The sequence below is a fragment of the Eurosta solidaginis genome, chromosome 1 (assembly GCF_040869045.1).
Source record: "Eurosta solidaginis isolate ZX-2024a chromosome 1, ASM4086904v1, whole genome shotgun sequence".
NCBI classification, from domain to species: domain Eukaryota; kingdom Metazoa; phylum Arthropoda; class Insecta; order Diptera; family Tephritidae; genus Eurosta; species Eurosta solidaginis.
The window spans coordinates 362,366,481-362,390,468 of NC_090319.1; the positions used below are offsets into that span (position 1 = coordinate 362,366,481).

Genomic DNA, 23,988 nt, shown 5'->3' on the forward strand with positions numbered 1-23,988 from the left:
TGTTGTTATTAATCCAAGGAAATTTATGCCTATACCTGATATGAATCCAATAAGCCCTCTTACTCGCACCTTCCGGTATAGTCTTATATAAAGAAAAGTAACAGAATGTTCATTAGATGATATATACGCCGTATCACTAAAGTAGATATGATGTTGCATGTCACCACCCCTTGCATATAAAGCAGCACAACGTTTATCAGACGACTTGCTTCAGCATAACAGGTATGGTTCAGTTTGGTATGCTGCTCCTTTTTGTTGGTCGTTTTATGAAAGTCTTTGAAAATCATAACTTGGCACAATATACCTCCGTGTGGATTGAGCCAAGCTTCTTTTACAATTTTTGTCAGACCATTTTTTAATTGCTTCACTCATAATGAACCGACTGCGACGAGCTATCTTAACAGATGAAAAGATCTGTTATTTGATACCAAACAACTATACTTACCAAAAGTTTAAAATTGTCAACGATAAACCCAAAAGCAAGCAAATTACCCCTCTGGTATTTTCACTAATAACCTTCGACCATACATACCTTCATCATTTCGACGCACAGCATTTTATAGCGTACATAAATTTGCACATCCTAGTGACCTATCCACCGTTAAAACGTTCGCACAAGAATATGTGTGGACATCTATAAATAAGGACATCATGCGATGGGCACGAGATAATATTCCATGTCAACGGTCATAGATATAGCTTCCGGTATATTTCCTCCCAGCTGGAATACCGATTTTCTTGAATTCACTAAGAATTAGTGGGAGCTCTGCAGCGATATTAGTAGTTAAAATACTGTATGGCAATGATACTCCAGCGGTAGGCATGCCTGTGGTAAGAGGTGACTAAAATCAACAAACCTAAATATTCGAGGGATCAAAAAAAATCGGGTCCAAAACAGTTAGTCACTTACCTTTGGTAAGTGTTTTTGTGGCCAGTGGGAAATGCTTTTTGCTCTCACATGGATCACATGATTCAGTAATCATGAGTGAAATGCTCAGTCGTAAGCATTCCTAGATTATGCAACTTAAATGATTCATATTTTGTTGCGCTTTAAAAAGAAAATTTTGGGAAGAGCTAAGTGAGTCTCAATAAAAGATTAAATCATTGGTTGGTTGCTGTGCAGCATGCTAGTCACCATTTTGGCGCACATTCTCTAAAGACTAAGTCCTGAATGTATTCTATGTGTATTAACTCAAATAACCGAGGGTACCGATGTCCTTTATGGAATGTTTTGACACTTCCCCTAGGTTGGTCAACACAAAACTGCTTTGAGTTCGGAACTTCATGTTTACTGAAGTTGGTCAGTCGCAGAAGAAATGGGCGACTGTATCTGTGCAACCATCCTCACAATAGTTCCCGCAGCTGTCGTTGCAGGGGACTCCCATTCTTTCTGCGTGTGGGCCAAATGGCAAGTGCCCTGTACTAATGGATGAGACCCTGAATATATTGTTTCTAGACATATGCAGTAGAAACTCTATTCATTTCTCTTCGGTACTTGCCATCGCCAATGCGTGGGGTCTGTAAATTTTTGCAAAAACTTTTCTCTTGAATACTCCTTTGTAAACTACGCCGGTTGAGCAATCTGTTCTTGAGCGAAACCTTAGCTTGAAATACTTGTCAAAGTTCAATGTGGGAGAGATAATCTACTTTTTAAAGCGTAGTTTAATAAAGAAAAATTATTAGAGACATCATGGTGTAAGTAACAGCGAAAATCAATGGATACTACGTATCACCGTTTTGGTTTTTGATTTCTTATCATTTGAAAGGTATTTGTCGCTTTTTATAATTTTGGAACCAAAATAGCTATAGTGTGGCAACAGCTGTAGTGATAACCTTTATTTTTGGTATTTCAAGTTTAATTATAAGAAGTCGTAATGACTAAATACAAATAAGTAATGAATATTAAACATGTGACTCTAACGTGACCATTCGGATCTAAAAGAGGCTCTCAATAACTAATTGAGAATTATGTTTTTTTTCCTACAGGGTAAATTAGTAGCTGCAGGTTTTTGTATGCGTACTCGAGTATATGTAATGAGGCGTTAAATTAATTGCCTTTGAGCAGCTTTATTTGAATTAATCGGATTAGTTGGGAAGATACCTCTAAGTTTTTTTAAGTGATTCAATAAGTCGGTAAATGAGAATGACAACAATATGGTGGCTCTAATGGACACGAAACTTCTATCTCAATGTGTTACTAAAATTTTACTAGTTTTAGCGGACAAATATCTTTTCTAACCGTCTAGACAAATTTTTCTTATATCCGTTTTCGCTTTACAGTTTTAATTGAACTGAAAAATGGTTATATAAAAAATAAATGTAGATGCATGTATGTACGTTTGTACTTCAAAACAAATATGCTCAAGTAAAAATTTGTTCGTCTTTTATTTTTTTCTTATATTTAAGAATTCATGAGCTTAACACCGGCTTATAATAATTGAATTTCAATTATTATGTTTTCTAAGAGAAACTGAAAAGAATGAAACATTTACTGGCATATTGCTATGGAACCATTTCGAAAACCGCCAACGTAATCATCATCAGGCAATTTTGTAATGTTGTCAAAGGTTTCATCGGGATTCGAACCGTGAATCACATGGTGAAACTGCAGTAGCCTTTAACCACTAGGCCATCCTGCTGGTATTTGTTTTCATGCTTAATTCAATTTTTCTCATTTCTACACTAACAACACAATTGAGAAATTTTGTCTCTATATTAATTTGTGTGCCATGTAGATTTGTTTTTGTAAAGTTCTTCTTCGTTGCGAATGAGAAGCTTTGTAAACTCAGGCTCAGTTGTACATATTTATGTATGTTTGTTTAATGGTGTGTTCAGTTTATGCTTATATTTAAGAATTCATGAGCTTAACACCGGCTTATTATAATTGAATTTCAATTATTATGTTTTCTAAGAGAAACTGAAAATAATGAAACATTTACTGGCATATTGCTATGGAACCATTTCGAAAACCGCCAACGTAATCATCATCAGGCAATTTTGTAATGTTGTCAAAGGTTTCACCGGGATTCGAACCGTGAATCACATGGTGAAACTGCAGTAGCCTTTAACCACTAGGCCATCCTGCTGGTATTTGTTTTCATGCTTAATTCAATTTTTCTCATTTCTACACTAACAACACAATTGAGAAATTTTGTCTCTATATTAATTTGTGTGCCATGTAGATTTGTTTTTGTAAAGTTCTTCTTCGTTGCGAATGAGAAGCTTTGTAAACTCAGGCTCAGTTGTACATATTTATGTATGTTTGTTTAATGGTGTGTTCAGTTTATGCTTATATTTAAGAATTCATGAGCTTTTTTTTTTTCATTTATAGCGGAAAAGGATCCATATCCGATCGACGCTTTGCCTACATGTAATCATGCACTGTCTGTATGTCAGCAGGAGCGTAAATGCCTGAAGCTTTTCGAGGATTTCAAAGCGCATTGCAAAGTGAGAGACAATAAATGTAAAATGGAGAACAGGTAATTGAATAAAAATTAATGAAACAAAATATTTATTTATTTATTTAGTCTATGATTTACAGAGGATCTTACAGACTAGATTACATAAGAGTATATATGCTTATATATAATAAAGAACCACTTAAGTTAAAGCAGAAAAGAGCAGAGAGAGAAAAGCATTGCCGCGATAAAGAAAAATCAATGCAATGTTTATGATTAATTGAACTAATTATAATTATAGTGCGTGTTACTGGACCATTCAGCTCATAACTAGACTTAAAATTCTCAACAGCAAACATATAATGTTGATGCAAAGTAAGTTGTGGAACATGGAAGTTCAAAGATTCAAGAATTACACTGGTTTACAGCCAAAATGCACCAGAGACGCCATTATGAAATTCCTATGTAAAATCACCCCTGATTTCAAAAATCAAGGTTATTTTTAATTCTATGGGAACGTTTTTGAGATATTTATGAATAACGGGTTTTTCCAAAAACAAAAAAATTGGGTTCACTTAATCGTATCATTAAAAGGTAATACAGTTTGCTATAAACTGTGCATACAACACTTTTTGCTGGGCCCTGCAGATTCAAAGATAACGAAAAATAATTACGGATTTTTTCCATTTTTTTGTAAATATATAAAAAAATTTGTATTTTCCGAGAAAGGATCTCGAAAACTTTTTCTTTTTTTGCAAATTTGTTTTTTTTTTGCTCTAAGCACTCTTTTATTACAAAAAAATAAGCTTTCATTCAACAAAATCGATGGACTAATACAAAAGTTATAAGCATTCATGTAAATATTCTCATTTAATACTTAAGTACTCTACTGGTACATATGTGTTAGTATTCGTATATCAGTTAGTTAGCGAATATTAACACAAATCAGTAGCGTACTTAAGTATTAAATGGATATATATACTTGAATGCTTATAACTTTGGATTAGTCCATCGATTTTGTGGAATGAATAAAATAAAAAGTTTTCGAGATCCTTCCTCAGAAAATACAAATTTTTTTATATGTTTACAAAAAAAAAATGGAAAAAATGCGTAATGACTGTTCGTTATCTTTGAATCTGCAGGGCCCAACAAAAAGTGTTGCATACACAGTTTATTGCAAATTTATTACCTTTTAAAATCTTCAGACCGTTTTGAAATTGCTCAATTCGTTCTTGCGATATACATATATGATTAAGTGGACCCAATTTTTTTGTTTTTGGAAAAAACCGTTGTTCGTAAATATCTCAAAAACGTTACCATAGAATTAAAAATAACCTTAAGTTTCGAAATCAGGGGGTGATTTTACATAGGAATTTTATAATGGCGTCTCTGGTGCAGAAAAGAAATTGGAATTTGTGATCCAGTGTTATTGGACAATCGATTATGCAATTAACAATATTTAAAATACTATACTCAGCTTTCTTTGCACACAGAGCATACTAACATTGAATGGATAACGATTGGTTGTACAGGTATAGGGGAATCGTGATAGATATAGACTCCCGTATATTAAAATCTAAAAAAAAATTTGATTAAGCCATGTCCGTTAGTCTGTCTGTCCGTCTGTTAATACGATAACTTGAGAAAATACTGAGATATATTCACCAAATTCGGTGCATAGTCTTATCTGAAACCAGAAAAGATTGGTGCAGGGGAGTCGAAACAGGCGGAGAGAGGTATCTTGCTCTGCAATAAAAAGTCCAAACTGTAATGCATGTTGTAATATATTAGGTGTTTTTCCTAAGTAGCTTAGATTTCGGTTTTAGTCCGTTTTCCCAATTCCTTTGACCTGTTGGTGAAGGAGTCAATGAGATATGTCTATTGCTCAGATGGTAAAGTAACTCTATTGGCCGACTTGCGATAAAAAGATAATACATGTAAATTGCCAAAAAGGTTAAGGAAAGAATTCTTAAGAAATATTTCCACAATCACATAACATTAGGCACTGGAGTTGCACGCTGGAAGGATTGTGATGCCATTCAACAACATAGGCAGAATTTGTGATAGCTCTGTACCACTCACCTTAAGCATACAATACAGTTTTTGGGAAGAATTTCAGAAGTTTCGCGCCCCTACAAACAGAAGAGGTTGGCAATTGTTGTGGGAAGTAATAGATTGAACGGTACAGTGTCTTGAAACAGGAACTACTTCGCCATGGAATAATCGACACGACGCAACCCAATTTCACAGAGTTGCGTTCCTTAATCTTGACGTAACTTTCTTGTTGGCATGCTATCACCCATTCCTTTTTCTTGCTTGGTTAGTACTTGTCTTCCTACGATGAAATTAGCTTTCTTTGGGCCCTCAAACTGAGTTTTTTCTACCTCTTAAAAGAGGGACAGCAATGGTGAGTTATGTTCACGGACCGGAGGAGTAGTTTTATGGAATCGCACTGATAGCGCGTTTTTACTTTTTTCCTGATGCTGTGTTACTTTGAGTTCTAGGCTTAGTATGTAATTGTAATAACTATTTCATGGGGTTTGATAAACCCTGGCGAAGTGAGAGCCAGAAAAAATCAGAGTTTCTGTGTCGGAGTGATTCCTGGTAACATATGAGCGGAATGTCTTTTGTGATTGTGTCCTACAACTTATTTCGGCATGATACATAAGCTTTGAACAGGCAGTTTATCACAATATAACGAATTCTGGGAAATTCCTGATAATTATACACCTTCTGCTAACGTTCGAATCGCTGCACTGTCGAATAAATAACTCCAATATTCAGTACTGCAAAATGGTGTTTATTGGACTAATTTCGGGGTAGTATAATTATACTTTACTAGCAGACCAGGCAGACGTTGTTCTGCCTTAAATTTGTCCTATCTGCATACATTTTAATAAGCTTTTTCTGTCTAACTCTGCCCTACCCCTCTACACTTTTTCCTAATCTTTTTATTCACTCCTCCCTCCGTCTTTTTCGCTTCATCGCCATCTTCGTCTCATTCTATCTCTTTCTCTTTCTCAGTCTCCTTCTCTCTTTTCTCTTCTCTCAAGTTTTTCTCCGTCTTATTTATCTCTTATTGCCAGCCCCACAGGGTGGTATGTATTTTGTTCCACTCCCATTCCGAGTCTCAGTCTCAGTCCCAGTCCTAGTCCTAATCCCAGTCCCAGTCAGTCTCTGGTATACTTCCCGCGAAAAAGCATCGTAAATATTAATATAGGCAAATTTATATACGAAATTTTAGGCAAATCAAATAGGACGTATGTAAATAGGTATGTGGGTATTATTAATTCTTGCCTTTATTTCGGCTTCGCTTCCATATTTATCAGTTTTGCCAGGTTGATGCGACTAAATCGAATATCACAATGAACTTTAGAGCTCTCAGCAACAGCTTTCAATTGATATCCATAATACACACACATGCTAGGGGTATCCGGGTCCATGTTTTTCCCTATATCTCTAGACCCTACTCTCTCAGCGGTGTAAAACTTACTCTGTATTATAGCGCACATCAACAGCTTCAATTTGATACCCATAGCCTCCCAGTTGTATGAAAATTATCCTGTACTATAGCACTCATCAACAGCTTTCATTTGATATCCAAATTGTATAAACACATTCTAGGGGTACCCGGTCCATGTTTTGATCTAAAGACCCTATGCTCGTAGCGAAAAAAAAAGTTAGACGTTGGCCGATTCTCAGACCTTCCCAATATGCTCAAAAAATTTCATGAGAATCGGTTTAGCCGTTTCGTAGGAGTTAAGCCTCTAACACCGTGACAGAAGTATTTTATATACCTATTTTGAATTTTTTCTAAAAAAAATCATAACTCATGAATGGCTAAACCGATTTGGAATTTCAAAATCGACTAACCATCATCTTTCCTTCCTGTATCTTTCCTAAAAATTTCATGGCAATCTTTCTATCCGTTCTCGCGTTATGGAGTGACAATCAAAATGTACACTTCTTTTTATATATTATACTCCATTTCATAACTAATAGTGTGTTCAAATCAAACTGATCCCGATTCCTCAGCTTGAGCTGCTTTTATACTCTCGGGTGAACGAGAAACGCATTTCTCCTAAGGTCTAGTCATTTGGGGAAATTGTTTCGAGAACAGTTGCATCTCATGCTTGGTTACCAGCTTTATACATGTATATTTGTAGCTTATGCTTATCAACTGGCTATATGGATGTGTATGTGTGAGTATCAACTTCTGCTCTTAGCTCATGAGTACATATGTATAAGTGAGATATTCTTTGTCGCCTTCTATGTATGTGTGTAAATGATGACTGATATGTCCTTCTACACAAGTGTGGCTTGCTTTAATGTGTTTACCGTTGTGTTTATTTACTAACATAGTGCATAGCATAGTGATGCTAATATTCGCAGCAATAATTTAGAATATAAAAAATATAAGAACCAACTTCTATAACACAACTCACGGCAAAAATCCAAGTGTCAATTTGTGTTAATTACGAATTCAAACTTTGTTTTTACTTTCCTTGTTACACTTCTTGAACTTTATTCTACAAAGTTTATTAATATCTCGACACTTATTAATTTTACATATCAAATTAGAAAGAAAATAAAAAAAGAAACGCAAAGCAAAATTGTCTCGCTTGAACCTTTATTATTCAACTGTCAGTTCTATAACTATTTTAAATTCTTAGAATAAGTTTGTTTTGTTGTGCCAGTAGCGTCAACTTAATTAAATCTATTTTGCCATTCTACGCCAAAACTTCCAAGTTAATTAGCTTTCCGGCTGGCGTAATTATTTTTTTGTATAACTTTCCACAACCCTTCACTTAAATTGCACCACAATGTAGCAACAAGTCGTTGCACTCCCATTCAACAAACTATTAAAATCAATTATTATCATCGATAAATGAATTTTACATTATTAAGAGTGGGAGGGAAAGAAGCAAAAGCCGCAGCAGGAGGAGAGACAGAATGGCAGCACACAAATGTGAATGCGACCACTTGCAAGCACCGCAAATACGATTAAAGTTGTACGCTGGGGGGAAGCCGCAATTGCAAAGTTTTTTATTTTTGTATTTACCATTTCAATTGGCGCCACACCAACACAGCACCCAGATTATTTTTATAGAGTGAACATAAACTTTTTGAGTTCATAACTACTTACACTTGAACAATAGTAATACAATGGAGCGGGGGTGAAAAAATATTATTTTTCTTTATTGTTATTCGAGAGGGACTGCTATGTCTTAGGCGTAGAGAGTACAGTGTTCCAATAGTACAAATTGAGAAAATAGAAATTTTGTTAGGGATAATCAAATTTTTTTTGTTTGCGGCCGTGTGTTGTGATGGTAGCGTACTCCGCCTACCACACCTAAGATTCTGGGTTCACAGAACAAAGCAACATCCGGCCAAAGCAACATCAAAATTATAGAAACACGTTTTTTCAATTAGAAGAAAAGTTTTCTAAGCGGGGTCGCCGCTCGTCAGTATTTGGCAAGCACTCCGAGTGTATTTCTGCCATGAAAAGCTTCTCAGTGAAAACTCATCTGCCTTGCAGATGCCGCTCGGAGTCGGCTTTAAACAAGTAGGTCCAGTTCGGCGAATTTGTAGGAAAAACTAAAAAAAGGACGACGAAAATTGGAAGAGAAGCTAGGCTTAAAACCTCTTCGGAAATTGTCGCGCCTTACATTTATTTTTATTCTCATGAGCATGGTTATCTGTTTATGTAGTTATATTTTTTACTCTATTACAAAAACAATATTTTATAGAAATAATTTTTAAGCAAATAAACTTATTGTCATATATAGGGTATAACAATGTGCGTATACGAACGTAACAAAATGCAACCCTTTAAGAATAGAAGTCAAGATGTAATTAGTAATAAGAATAATGTACGAAGAGAATGAATAAATGGTCAGTCACTATCCAGAAAGCAAACCCACGAGTTGGTTACATTAACTGGCGACGAGACAAAAAAAAAAAAAAAAAAAAAACACGTGTGCTAATTTATCAAGCTGAAGAGCTTATCGGAGTGTGCCCACCGAATCACCGAACAATACGGGAGGAAGCACCGCTAATGTACAAAACGCGCCAACGAGCAACATGGCGGTCAATAACACTAATGCGAGAACAAATCTTTTTAACTTCGAAGCCTTCGACGCAAAAATTACTACATTTTCGCGTTGGGTAAAGCGATTAGAGACTGCAATGGCAATTCATGGAATAAGTGACTCCGCCGAAGTCCGGCGTAATCTCCTTTTGTATTACATTGGAGCAAATACGTACAATATCCTCTGTGACAAATTGCTGCCACAAATGCCAGAGGAAAAACAGTACGGTGAATTGGTATCAATGCTAAAAAACCATTTCGACCCTAAGCCTAACGAGATATTGGAAAACTACAGGTTTAATTCCAGGAAACAAAATGGCGGTGAGTCGTGCACAGAATTCATCACGGCTCTTCGACGATTGGCAGTAGGTTGCAATTTTGGTGCATATTTAGATACTGCATTGAGGAATCAATTTGTGTTTGGTCCAGGGATGCACCTTAACGTTAAGCTAATCGTTTATCAAAAAATTTCCACCGTTTCCGTTGAAACACTTCGAAATATTATCGATAAAGAAATTATCAAGATAAATTGTATCTCGTTTTTAACCGAAACGAAAAGCTTTCGTTAGCGTTAAAAACGTTAACAGAAACGTGATACTTTATGTTTGAATTGTGCTGGCAATGCTATAGCCATGGTGAAGCCGTAAGGTGGCAACAACGAGCGCACATACACACACAAACTCTATGTAATTTGTTTGTGTAATTCGTTGGTGGTAATGTCAAAAATACTCTGAGAAATGTTCGTACTGTCAAAATTCATGAGAAAAGTTGCAATCAGCTTGGATAATGCTTTCACCTTTAATGACTCCGCCATCAATCAGCTTTGCCAGCATAGTTTGAAATTAATAATCAACATAAACGATTTGATTTCGTTTTGATATGGCAGAAAACGAAACGAAATCATTTCGTTAATTTGACGATCTTAACGTTAATAAACGAAACGAAATGACTTCGTTTCGTTTATTAACGTTGATTATCGTAACGAAATGATATCGTTTCGTTGGTTAAGCATGCCTGGTTTGGTCTAACAAATCAACGAATTCAAAGTCGACTTTTAGAAGAAAAAACCTTCACGCTAGATCAAGCCATTAATTTAGCAATGGCAGTCGAAACGGCAGAAAAGGGAGGTGCAGAACTGCAGATTAAAGAAGGTGCAAAAGAAGGGGTAAATAAAATGGTTGAAAGAAAAAACGGATACAAAGGTAAAACAAAAGGTAACATAAAAAAGTCATCAAATGATGGTAAAGAAGAAAAGCACCAATGTTTCCGCTGTGGCAACACTGCGCACACAGCGAAAGAGTGCACATACAAAGACGAAAAATGTCATTTCTGTAAGAAACGAGGGCACTTACGAAAAGTGTGTTTTCAAGAAAAGAAAAAGAAAATAAATCAAATAGACACAGGAGTGGAAAAAACTGTGGAAGAGTTACTGCAAGTTAACGAAAAAAGCGTAAAAAATATACGACAAAAAATTAAGTGCGAGCTCAAAGTAAGCGGCGCAAACATACAATTTGAAGTAGATACAGGCTCGCCAGTATCAATAATTAATATGAAAGATGCAAAGAAACATTTCCCCAAATTAAAAGTATCCCCTACGGACACTGAGTTAATAAGCTATTGTGGCACTTCACTAAATTGTGTTGGGTATGTATGGGTTAGCGTAGAATCCCAGAATAATACAGTACCAGTGAAGCTATACATTGTGCGATCCGATCGAATGCCTCTACTCGGTAGGGAGTGGCTTCGCAGTATTAAGTTAAACTGGGGTGACGTAATGGAAAAACAGTTAACGTGCAACAAAGTCCATTCGATGCCATTAAAATCTAACAATGTTATTGAAATGCTAAAGGGCAAATATCCCGAAGTTTTTTCTCCTACAGTAGGTAAAATAACAGACATGCAAGCCAGATTGCACTTAAAGCCGAATGCTACACCGAAGTTTGTAAGAGCGCGAAGGGTGGCTTTTCCACTGTACGATGTGGTGGAAAAGGAAATAGACAGGCAAGTGGAAGAGGGGCTTCTTGTGAAAGTTGAACAGAGTGAATGGGCAACACCTTTAGTTGTAATACCCAAGAAACAGGGTGGCGTACGGATTTGCGGGGATTACAAGGTTACCCTTAATCCAGCTTTGGTAGTGGACCAGCACCCATTGCCCACAATCGATGAGCTATTTTCCAAAATGTCAGGTGGAAAGAAGTTTTCCAAGATCGATCTGTCGAGTGCATATCTACAATTAGAGGTGCACCCGGATGATCAAAAATTTATGACGCTGAGCACTCACAAAGGTTTATATCAACCCACGAGACTCATGTTTGGCATTGCCAGCGCACCCGCTAAGTGTCAACGGTTAATGGAACAGTTGGTGGGAGATATTCCTGGAGTGTCGGTATTTCTTGATGACATTAAGATCACAGCAGCCAACGATGAAGAACATATCTTTCGGCTAGACACAGTTTTTCAACGACTGCACAATCACAATATGCGTGTGAATATACAAAAGTGTGAATTTATGAAAGACCGTATAGAATATTGCGGATACGTGATTGATGAATGTGGTATACATAGGGTCAAAAGCAAAGTGGATGCGATACAAAAAATGAAAAAGCCTACAAACAAAGATGAAGTACGGGCGTTCTTGGGCCTAATTAATTACTATGGCCGTTTTGTAAAAAACTTGAGCAACATCATCTATCCGCTAAATAAGCTGCTACAAAATGATGTAAAATTTGTATTCGACAAAAACTGCGAAAAAGCATTCGCTGAAGTGAAAGAGCAAATGCAGTTCAGTTTATTTTTAACACACTATGATTCAAAGCTGCCGGTGGTATTGGCTGTAGATGCCAGTCCCGTTGGAGTAGGTGCGGTCCTCAGCCACGTCTATGAGGACGGTTCGGAGAAACCTTTGCAATTTGCATCGCAGACCCTTGACAAAACACAGCAAAAATATAGTCAAATTGATAAGGAAGCATATGCTATTATTTTCGGTGTTCGCAAATTTTACCAGTACTTGTATGGTAAACGTTTTATACTAGTAACGGACAATAAACCGATTTCACAAATATTTTCACCGCATAAGGGCTTGCCCCTGTTGTCAGCCACAAGAATGCAGCACTACGCAATATTTCTGGCACATTTCGATTTTGAAATTCGATTAAAACGATCCAAGGATAATGCTAATGCGGATGCAATGTCGCGATTACCGATTTCGGAGATTAATGGAAAGATAGAAGAGGTAGACATGATCAAGCAGGGGATGATAGATAATCTACCGGTTACAGCCAACGAGTTAAAAAAAAAAACTGAAGAGGATGACGAAGTAAAGATTCTGCTACAATGTTTGAAATTGGGAAGAGATGCGGACCCAAAACATCGTTTTGGAATCACTCAAACAGAATTCAGTCTATAACACGGTTGCTTAATGCGAGGTTTACGAGTGTATATACCAGCACCCGTACGAAAGAAAATTCTCGACGAGTTACATTGTGCGCATTTTGGAATTAGTAGGATGAAGAGCCTGGCAAGAGCATACTGCTGGTGGAACAGGATGGACAAAGACATTGAGGACCTAGTCTCGAATTGTTCAGAGTGCCAACTTTCTAGACCAAACGCAAAGCTAGTAAAGCCGGTTCACAGCTGGGTGGTCCCAAAGAAACCGTTTGAAAGAGTGCACGCCGACTTTGCAGGACCGTTCATGGGTAAATACCTTTTCATTTTAATCGACGCTTTCAGTAAATGGCCTGAAGTACATATTGTACCGAACATGACAACGAGTATCATGATTCAGAAATGCCGAGAAATATTTTCAACGTTTGGAATCCCCGACGTTTTTGTTAGCGATCACGGAACGCAATTCGTTTCCAGTGAATTCCAAAATTTTTTGAAATTGAATGGGATTATCCACAAGATGGGAGCTCCATACCATCCCGCAACCAACGGCCAGGCGGAAAGGTTTGTCCAAACGATAAAAAATAAACTTAGAGCCTCGAAATGCAACGCGGTAGACATGAATTGCGAATTGACAAAGATCCTACTCGCATATAGAAGGGCAATTCATCCAGCTACCCAGAAGTCACCATCTATGCTTATGTTGGGTCGACAAATAAAATCGCGCATAGATTTACTACTACCACAAGACGCAGGAAAGCCGAGCGAACCTAAAATTGTAGAATCAAAATTTTCGGTCGGAGAGAGAGTGGCGGCACGCGAGTACCTGGCAAAGGAAAAATGGCGTTTTGGAACGGTTATTGAGGTGTTAGGAGAGTTACATTTCAGTATTCGATTAGACGATGGTCGTATTTGGAAGAGACACGTTGATCAGTTAAGGAAAATCGGCAGTAAGACGAGCTTGGAAGTAGAGGACGACCAAACATCTGCTTCGAAACCTACAACATATCGGTTTGTATATCCTAATCCTAACCAAGATAAAAGTTTCATTCTAGGTTCGAGCCAGATTCAGGAATCACAGCCCTTATTGATAAATGAGTCGTCGCCACCAAAGCCGACAACGCAAGGAGCGTCAAACCCGGAAGGGGAAGCCAATAAAGGAGTCGAAATAAGAGAGGCAGTAGAGACCCCAGTTAACATTGAAGGTGACAATTTACGTCGACAATCAAAACGAACAGGGAACATACCACTACGTTTCCGACAATCATAATTTCAAATGTAAAATATAAATAGTCATGAATTTCATTTGTTCTATTTTCCATATCAATGTAAACGTACTTAGGTTTATAAGCAAGGAAGCTTAATCCTTACACTAATGCCATATGAATTAATAAATAAGTGAAGGATTAAGGAGGGGGAGAAGTGTCATATATAGGGTATAACAATGTGCGTATACGAACGTAACAAAATGCAACCCTTTAAGAATAGAAGTCAAGATGTAATTAGTAATAAGAATAATGTACGAAGAGAATGAATAAATGGTCAGTCACTATCCAGAAAGCAAACCCACGAGTTGGTTACATTACTTATAATCAAGGGGACGTGAATAGACCAATTATGTTCTCAAATTTTCAATTATCAATTTTTATCATAAACATTTGTGGGAGTAAAATAATTAGAGCCGAACTATAGCTGTTATTTTGAATAAAGAAAGAGTGGCTTTATTGCCTTAATAGATTTTCGCCAGATGCTTCCAACATAATCTGTGAGCTGATTAACTACACAAACGGAAGATTTCATACCGATATTAGAGTTACTTTAGATCATGGTTCTCCCAAAATTGAAAGGGATTGAACTTTCGCTAACATAATGGCACCACAATTTTGCTATGAATGGAGCCCCATGCTCTAGATTGACCAGCCAGTTTCATGAAAATATTAGACAAATTTATATTTACTCGTAACTTTCACAAATAACTAATTTTGAAACACGAAGCTGTTACGTATTATGAAGAAAAGTTCAACTTATTCAGGATACCCAAAATGCTATGACTCATCATACAGTTTTTTTTAATCTTTTATGAAAATTAAATGGTATATTAAGTTTGTTAGGAATCTCAAAACTGTAAGTGCCAGAAAGAGAAGAGAAAGACCAATAAATTAGTGTACCGAAAGATCAGGACGACGAACTGAGTTGATATGGCCATGTCCATCTGTCCGTTCGTCTGTCTGTCTGACCATCTGTTTGTCTGTCCGTATGTCTGTTTGTTTAAAGGCAAACTAAAAAAAATAAATAAATATAAGGCGCGATAGTCGTGCTCCTCTTGATTTTCCCAACAAATTCGTCGGACGGGACCTACATGTTTTATGCCGACTCCGAACGGCATCTGCAAGGCAGATGAGTTTTCACTGAGAGCTTCTCATGGCAGAAATACACCCGGAGCGCTTGCCAAACACTTCCGAGGGGCGACCCCGCTTAGAAAAATTTTCTTCTAATTTAAAAACCTTATTTCTAAAATTTTGATGTTGCTTTGTCCGGGGTGTGAACCCAGGGCATACGGTGTGGTAGGCGGAGCACGCTACCATCACACCACGGTGGCCGCAAACTAAGAAAACTAGTCCTTCAATTTTTGAGATATCAACCGGATTGAACCACTATAGCATATATCCCCCATACAACCGATTTTTCGAAAGAGGGGTTTTGTCATTTATTCCTCATTTTAGCAGATAGAAGATTGAAATTTAACAGGATATAATATAAATCCGATACAACCGAATGTTCATATAAAATATTTAACGTGATTTTTTCCTCGTTTTAACAGCTAGAAGCTTGAAACTTCACAGGATGTTTATTATCAAACATACATTGTTTTCGGAAAAAGTCTTTAAGATCGGTCGTATAAAATATCACATACAACTGATTGATCAAATTTTATAAATTTTTGAAATTTCAACACATTATTGTTCAACTCCCTTCGTAAAAGGTATACGGCTCTCGGCCCAGCCGCAGACAGTCCCATTCTCACTTTTGTTTCGGAGGAGGAAGCATTGAAGGCCTCAAAGTCAGCGTGGGACTCTAACCACGCCAAACCTCCTATCGTCTGAGGACCATTTTCGCCCACTACTGCTGTCAAGTATTCCGTCGGTAGGTGGGTTGAGCAAAAGGTTCTATGTCCGTGGGGATGCCGTTGCAGTACTTTCTCAGTCGCACAGCCATTAGATTAGCTGGTGCTGAAACCCGTATACCTATTCACCTAGCTTAATTCGTGTCTTAACAAGCAACGGAGCCGTGTCTCCAATCCGCGCCTTCGGTGGTCTCTATTAATTGAACTGGGGTTATGAACTGGTTCTGGTATTGAAGGTTTTTTGCTTTTTTATACTCAGGGTGCTTTGCATCCAGAGTAAATTAACTTTCGTAACATAACGATTGATCGTATATATCAAAATGCTCAGGATGAAAAAAGGAATAGATTTAGCCATTCAAGTCCACATAATTGTAGGTTTATACGTTTCCTCATAAAGTGGGTACGAAACAGTGTACATATATACACATATGTACATATGTATATGTATAAGAAAGCTGACACTCTCAGTTCGTAATGCTCTTTCGGATTTTAAAATAAAAAAAATTTCTTAAAAACAAATGAATCTAAAATTGACCAAACTTGCTGAGTATTCACTCACCCTACAAACTTCCTTCAAGCCAAAATATTTGAATTCGTTTATAATTGAAACTTGATTGGGAAGAAAGCAAGAAAAACCATAAAATCCACAACCCTTTGGGGGCGCTTTTGCTATAGTAACTTTGAGAAAGTGCTGACGAAAGTTCAAACAAATTTCGGTCACAAAAGTAATATAACGAAGACAAGAAAGTACTGTCTGAGAGAAAGTAAAAATAAGACTTTACTTCGCACGCAGTTATAAAAGTAAAAGCATAACACAGACAGACTATGTGGTATGTACAAATATTTGATATGAATGTATTTATAGTTAGTTGGTCGTTATGAACGTTTTTTTTATATACTTAGTTACGAGCTAGTCATTTTATTGTTGTAACTTGCACTTTAGTGCATTAAATTTGAATAGTTTGACAAAGTGATGCGATGAAAATTTTTATGAACTTTTGTTTGTTAGATTCATGAACAGTGGGTGTGATATAGGGGTGATGTGATATTTAATGATTTTGGAGCGAAAAATATTTGTGTTCTAAAAGGCAAAAATTCTGACGGTGAGGTGGTAGTATTACATAGAAATATTTGCTTTTATATTCGTTTTTTATTTATTTATTTAAGTTGAATCTTTGAATTTATAGATTCTTACAGACTATATTATGCAAATTTTTGCATTAATTTAATCCTAAGAAAAATAAGATCTTAAATTGTTAATTAAAGCAGAGTAAGGAAAAGTGTAATCAACACCTGAAGAGTTAAAAACATAATCAGATTAGCACAAGCTCTAGAAATAGGAGTAATTACACCATAAATAGTTCTGGAAAACCCAGATGTTTATGCATAGTACATTAAACTTAATTTTATCAAGAAGTGATGGAAAATGAACGGTCCCTGAAAGTATGTCGATGACAAATGCGGAAGATAGAACCCTGCAAAAATCGTTGGATCATGTGGTCCACGGAGTACTTACCATTATACTCAGCGCCAAATACACGACACGAACATTTCCGCGAACATTCCCGTTATGTCATGTTTCTGCGACCTTTTCTGTCGTGTATGGTGGTGTTTGCCAGTTCGCACAAATGTTCGCCAAAAATCAAAATATTTTAATTTTTGGCGAACATTTGCGCGAACTGTTCGTGCGTGTATGGCGAAATAGCTCATAATCGTAGTAATTTCTGAATGGAACAGACGTGCGCGGAAAAGAAAAATGGACAATAAAAAATTTCTGAGTGAATTTATTGAAATGTATAATTTCTTTTACGCTTAATTGCCACAGCGAACAATATTGCTGCAGCACAATTGTTGTCCGTATTCATCTCTGTCTGAAAGAGAACTAATGTTCGGCCAAAAGTTCGTATGGTGTATGGCCAAAGCTGCGAACAAGATTGCGGAATGTTCGCGGAAATGTTCGTGTCGTGTATTTGGCACTATACTCCCCTGTAATGCAGCAATGGACCAACTCATGTTTCTACACGAACATATTGTAAGCCGATCATTGCTCGTTTTTAACGATTGTAATCACTGCACGATGTTCATTGGACTGTGGATACTCCATGGATTACTCTGATGAAATGCTGAGCTGGAGTATATGGTCCAGTCCTAGGACATCGTAATGTTAATGGGGCCATATTTTTTGTATGAATTGTGGTTAATTTTGGAGCACTCGTTTGGTCCATAGCGAGAACTCCATACATGCATGCATGGATAACCCGCGATTTTTGCAGGAGAAAGGATCATCTATTTGCAAGCGTGTTTAGTTCAATTAAAAGGCATCGAGATTCATACAAAGGCATTGATTAAGAAAAGTTTAAAGCTTAAAGTTTAAAGAGCAAATCGTAAAAAAAACTTTCTGAACATGCTCAAGCAGATTGGAGAGGCAAATTTGGTAGGGCCTCCATATAACAGCCTCGATCTGAGAAAGGCACAATATGTGACCCGGTCTATGAAAAGGTTGCTTATGACTCGAAAAAGAAATTGCGAGAAACAGCTGTTTTTTTGAGTCATAAGCCACCTTTTCATACATGCATGCATGTTTGGAGTACTCGCTATGGCCCAACCGAGTGCTCCAAAATTAACCACAATTCATACACAAAATATGGTCCAATTAACATTGTGATGTCCTAGGACTGGGCCATATACTCCAGCTCCGCATTACCTCAGAGTAATTCATGGAGTACCCACAGTCCAATAAACATCGTGTAGTGATTACAATCGTTAAAAACGAGCAATGATCGGCTTACAATATATTCGTGTATAAACATGAGTTGGCCCATTACTGCATTACAGTGGAGTATAATGGTAAGTACCCAAGTGGACTATATGGTCCAACGATTTTTGCAGGGTAACTCAGGTAAAATTTTAAAAATAGCTTTCACTTCTGTATGAGTTAAATGGGGGGTTGCCCTTATGGCTTTAAATATATGAAAAAATTTATTTTAAATTTAATTTCTAATTTATTTAATAATTTGGGAAAAATTTAAACAACTTGACATCAGGTCCAACAATGCTTGTTTAAATTTTCCCAAATTATTAAATAAATTATAAATTAAAAATTGCTTTAAATAAATATTTTCATACATTTAAAGAAACAAGGGCAACCCCCGCTTAACTCATACGAATAGACAACACTGGTTGTTTCTTTGTAGTTCTATAACTAGAAAAAAAGCAAAAGTAGCAGTTTCTTTGAATCCGTCTTACCAACAAGCATAACTTTAACACATGACTACATACAAAGTATGTACTGTGCTAAAAGAATAAAATATGCAAGGAAGGCAATTGGGATAGAGTTTAAAACTTCCACTCCCAGTAGAAAAGGCTTTAAAGAGATTTACAAGGTATAACCGGAACAGCTCTCGTCTTGTCCATCCTAATGTCACGCTTTCATCTTTATTTACATAGAAGATACAGATAGATAATTGGGACACTCTCCTGTCCGGCATTATTCCTCCCTGCGATGTATGTATCTACTATACCAGTAAGCAGAGTAATTTTTTATATAGTATTTCAAGAAAAGGTTTGTGTCTTCTTGCCTCTTCCTCCTCTTCTCCATGTCTGATGCCTGTCTATCCTTCGTATGTGCTATCTTTCACTTTCTTGATTTTCTCTACTCCACTCCCATTTTTTTTCCACGCCTTCTTTTTTTAAGCTACTTAACTTTTTAATTATTCCTTTTTGCCCCTCGAGCTTCCATCATTCACATCTCCATTTCTTTATAATAATTAATAAATGCAAGGCGCGATAACCTTCGAAGAGATTTTAGGCCGAGCTTCTCTTCCAATTTGCGTCGTGCTCTTTTCAATTTTTCCTACAAATTGGCGGGACGGGACCTACTTATTTTGTGCCGACTCCCAACGGCAAATGCAAGGCAGGTGAGTTTTCACTGAGAAGCTTTTAGTGACAGAAATACACTCGGAGTGTTCGCCAAATATTGCCGAGGGACGACTCCGCTTAGAAAAATTTTCTTCTAAGTGAAAAAACTTGTTTCTAAAATTTTGATGTTGCTTTAACCGGGTCGTGGACACAGGATCCTAAGTGTGGTAGGCGAAGCACGCTACCATCACTCTACGGCGGCCGCCATTTCTCACTCCCACTTTTTTACCTATCGTTCGCCCTCTTTTCTATTTCTGTTCCTCTACCGTTTCTATTACTCCCCCTCATATATTTCTTGTTTTCCACTCTTGTTCACATGATATCCACATACAAAACCATCTACAATCTCGAATTATAGAATTACCAGAAAAATTTAGCATTACTTTTCATGCTCAGCTGAGCAGAGCTCACAGAGTATATTAATTTTGTTTGCATAATAGACTTCTATATATCCAAATTATTTGGGCGAAAATAGAAATTCATTAAGCCATGTCCGTCCGTCTGTCCGTCTGTCCGTAAACACGATAACTTGAGTAAATTTTGAGGTATCTTAATGAAATTTAGTATGTAAGTTCCTGGGCACTCATCTCAGATCGCTATTTAAAATGAGCAAAATCAGACTATAGCCACGCCTACTTTTTCGATAACGAAAATTTTGAACAACCGAAAAAGTGCGATAATTCATTACCGAAGACGGATGAAGTGATGAAACTTGGTAGGTGGGTTGACCTTATGACGCAAAATAGAGAATTAGTAAAATTTTGCATAATGGGCGTGGCACCGCCTACTTTTAAAAGAAGACAATTTAAAAGTTTTGCAAGCTGTAATTTCGCAGTCGTTGAAGATATAATGATGAAATGTGGCAGGAGCGTTACTCCTACTATTATATACGTCCTAAATAAAAATTAGAAAAATCGGATGACGAACACGCCCACTTAAAAAATAAATTAAGTAAAATAAAAAATTTTCCAATCCTTGTGAAATTTGGTAAGGGCATAGCTTCTATGAAGACAATTGTTTTATGTGAAAATTGGCGAAATCGGTTGAAACCATGCCTAGTTTTTATACACAGCCGACCCTCTGTCCTTCCGCTCGGCCGTGAACACAATAACTTAAACAAAAATCGATATATCTTTACTAAACTTAGTTCACGTATTTATCTGAACGCCTGGTCCACCTTTATGACGATATCTCGAAAAGACGTCCACCTATTGAACTAAGGCCCACGCCCTTTTAAAATACTTTTTAATACCTTTCATTTGATACCCATGTCATACAAACTCATTCCAGGGTTACCCTAGGTTCATTTTCCTACATGACGATTTTCCCTTATTTGACAAAGGATGAAGGAAAATCGTTCCAAAAAACGTCACCTTTGGTCTATAATTTGGTCCATATTTCCCAAACGTATGTGATATGGAATTAAAAACCACTCATAAACCATCTACGAAACCCTACGAAACAAACGTAGCTATAATTATACACAGATGAGCAAGTTGCTCCACTTTTTGGTATTACCATTTATTTGTATCCATGAAAAATACAATTTTGTCTCCTTAGCTGAGTACGTAATGTTCGGTTACACCCGAACTTAGCCTTCCTTACTTGTTATATCTAATATTTACGTATCCGAAAGGCCGCCTTATTTATAAATTTTAAACAAATCGCTTAGACCAAGGTCCACTTGCCGAAAAGAAAGGGTCTCAAATATTAGGCTTGTCGAAGAGGAAGCCTTTTACCAAATTTCAAGCAAATTACACCGTAAATTTTATTTTTAGGATGTGGTGAACCAGGAACCTAACAGCGTTGAAAGAAAAATGTCTCAAATACTAAGGTAGCCAAAGAAGTACCCATGGTTCAAATTTCAAGGAAATACATATGTAGGTTAGCCCTTGGTTCACTTTCTGAAAAGATAGAGCCACCAAAACGGAGTAAATTGCGAATTTTAAGCATAAGTCTCCAAAAATTTAAAGTGATGATTACATACATAAAGATAAAAGTTAATTCTTAAGTATGTATGTAACAAACCAACTAAATTTTAAAAATTTAAACGAAATCTTTTCTCCTTTATACAGAGATGCATGTCATGACTCGTGGACAAATTTACGTCTCTCGCCCATGTTCGGCTGCATATGTCCGAATAATCATATGAAAAAACGCTGTGATCGTATATTTAATATAGTTAATCACAATCCGTGTGTGGGTAAGTTATAAAAATAAATTTTAAAAATTAAAATTTTACAAAAATGCTAAAAATAAAGAAACACCAAATATGCAAAGCAATATAAAATTGCAAGAAAGTAACACAACATCTGAAGCTATAAAACAACAACTAAATAGTTAAACAAAATTGCAAAGCAACTGTTTGCCAACAACACAACGTAAATTTTGTGCAAATGTAGCGTTGAAGTAAAAGTCGTATATCATAACGAAAACAAAATCAAAATCATTTCGGCAACGTAAGATAGGAAACAAAGAAGTAAAGGAACTAAACTAATATCATTTTATGCACGAAAATTATTTAAAAAGTGACAAAATTTTCGAAACACAAAAAAAAAAAGAACAAATTTTATAAATAAACTGATACGAGATATTTGCAATAAGAGAAAGAAGGAAAAATTATGCAAAGAAAAAAAATTGCAACAAGTGTTTTTTTTTTTAATAATTTTATTCTTTTATACTTGTTCAATTACAGATTTTTCTTTTTTGCGTTTTGTTTACTTTGTAGTAACTAACCACACTTAGCTATCCCTTTCTTCGCTTTGTTTTGTTACTCATATTTTTATACCTTTCATGAACATGAAATGGTATATTAACTTTGGTCCGATGTTTGTAACGTTGAGTAATATAGAAGATAGACTCACCATTAAGTATACCAAATTGATCAGGGCGACGAACTGAGTTGATATAGCCATGTCCGTCCGTCCGTCCGTCCGTCTGTCTGTTTGAACGCAAACTAGTAATCAAATTTTGAGATATCTCAATGAAATTTGGCACAAGGATGTACTTTTGTATTATATTAGACATTCGTCGGATCCGGTAGGATTGGACCACTATAACATATATATCCCATACAACCGATCGTTCAGATAAGACGATTTTGGTCATTCCTGTCCCATTTTAGAAATTATAAACATGAAACTCGGTGATATATACTTTAATATATCATAAAAGATTTTCAGAAAAAATCACTTTGATCGGAGCTATATATAGTATATATCCCATACAACCGATCGTTCAGATCGAAAGATTTTTGGCCAATTCTCCCTTAATTTAGAAAGTATAAACGTGAAACTCGGTGATATATATTATAATATATCATAAAAGGTTTTCTGGAAAAATTACTTTGATCGGAGCTATATATAGTATATATCCCATACAACCGATCGTTCAGATAGAAAGATTTTTGGTCATTTCTCCCTTAGTTTCCAATATAAAAACGTGAAACTTGATGATATTATTCTAATATATCATAGAAGATTTCCTGTAAAAATCATTTCGATCGGAGCTATATATAATATATATCCCATACAACCGATCGTTCAGATCGAAAGATTTTTGGCCAATTCTCCCTTAATTTAGAAAGTATAAACGAGAAACTCGGTGATATATATTATAATATATCATAAAAGGTTTTCCGGAAAAATTACTTTGATCGGAGCTATATATAGTATATATCCCATACAACCGATCGTTCAAATAGAAAGATTTTTGGTCATTTCTCCCTTAGTTTCCAATATAAAAACGTGAAACTTGGTGATATTATTCTAATATATCATAGAAGATTTCCTGTAAAAATCATTTCGATCGGAGCTATATATAATATATATCCCATACAACCGATCGTTCAGATAAGTGGGTTTTTTGCCATTTTTTATTTTATATTTATCTTAAAAATCTCTTCACTATATATTTCTTATCTTATACATCCGATTATTTGGAGATTACAAACGGGATAAGATTATTGTTCAGCTCCATTCATGAAAGGTAAGAAATCTTCGGCACAGTCGAAGACAGTCCCGTCCTTACTTGCTTTAATTTCATTTTGGTTTTTACCTTTCGTTCCTTTACTT

The 23,988-nt window shown here is 36.2% G+C and overlaps 1 protein-coding gene across 7 annotated transcripts in view; it reads left to right on the forward strand.

Annotated features, from left to right (window-relative positions):
- Gfrl (Glial cell line-derived neurotrophic family receptor-like) overlaps positions 1 to 23,988 on the forward strand; it is a 590,185-nt gene that overhangs the window by 450,347 nt on the left and 115,850 nt on the right. For all 7 annotated transcript variants that reach the window (XM_067762822.1, XM_067762821.1, XM_067762823.1 and 4 more), the window contains 2 exons: positions 3,332 to 3,479; positions 21,991 to 22,118. In XM_067762822.1, the coding sequence (XP_067618923.1) occupies positions 3,332 to 3,479; positions 21,991 to 22,118 (276 nt within the window). The remainder of the gene's footprint in view (positions 1 to 3,331; positions 3,480 to 21,990; positions 22,119 to 23,988) is intronic.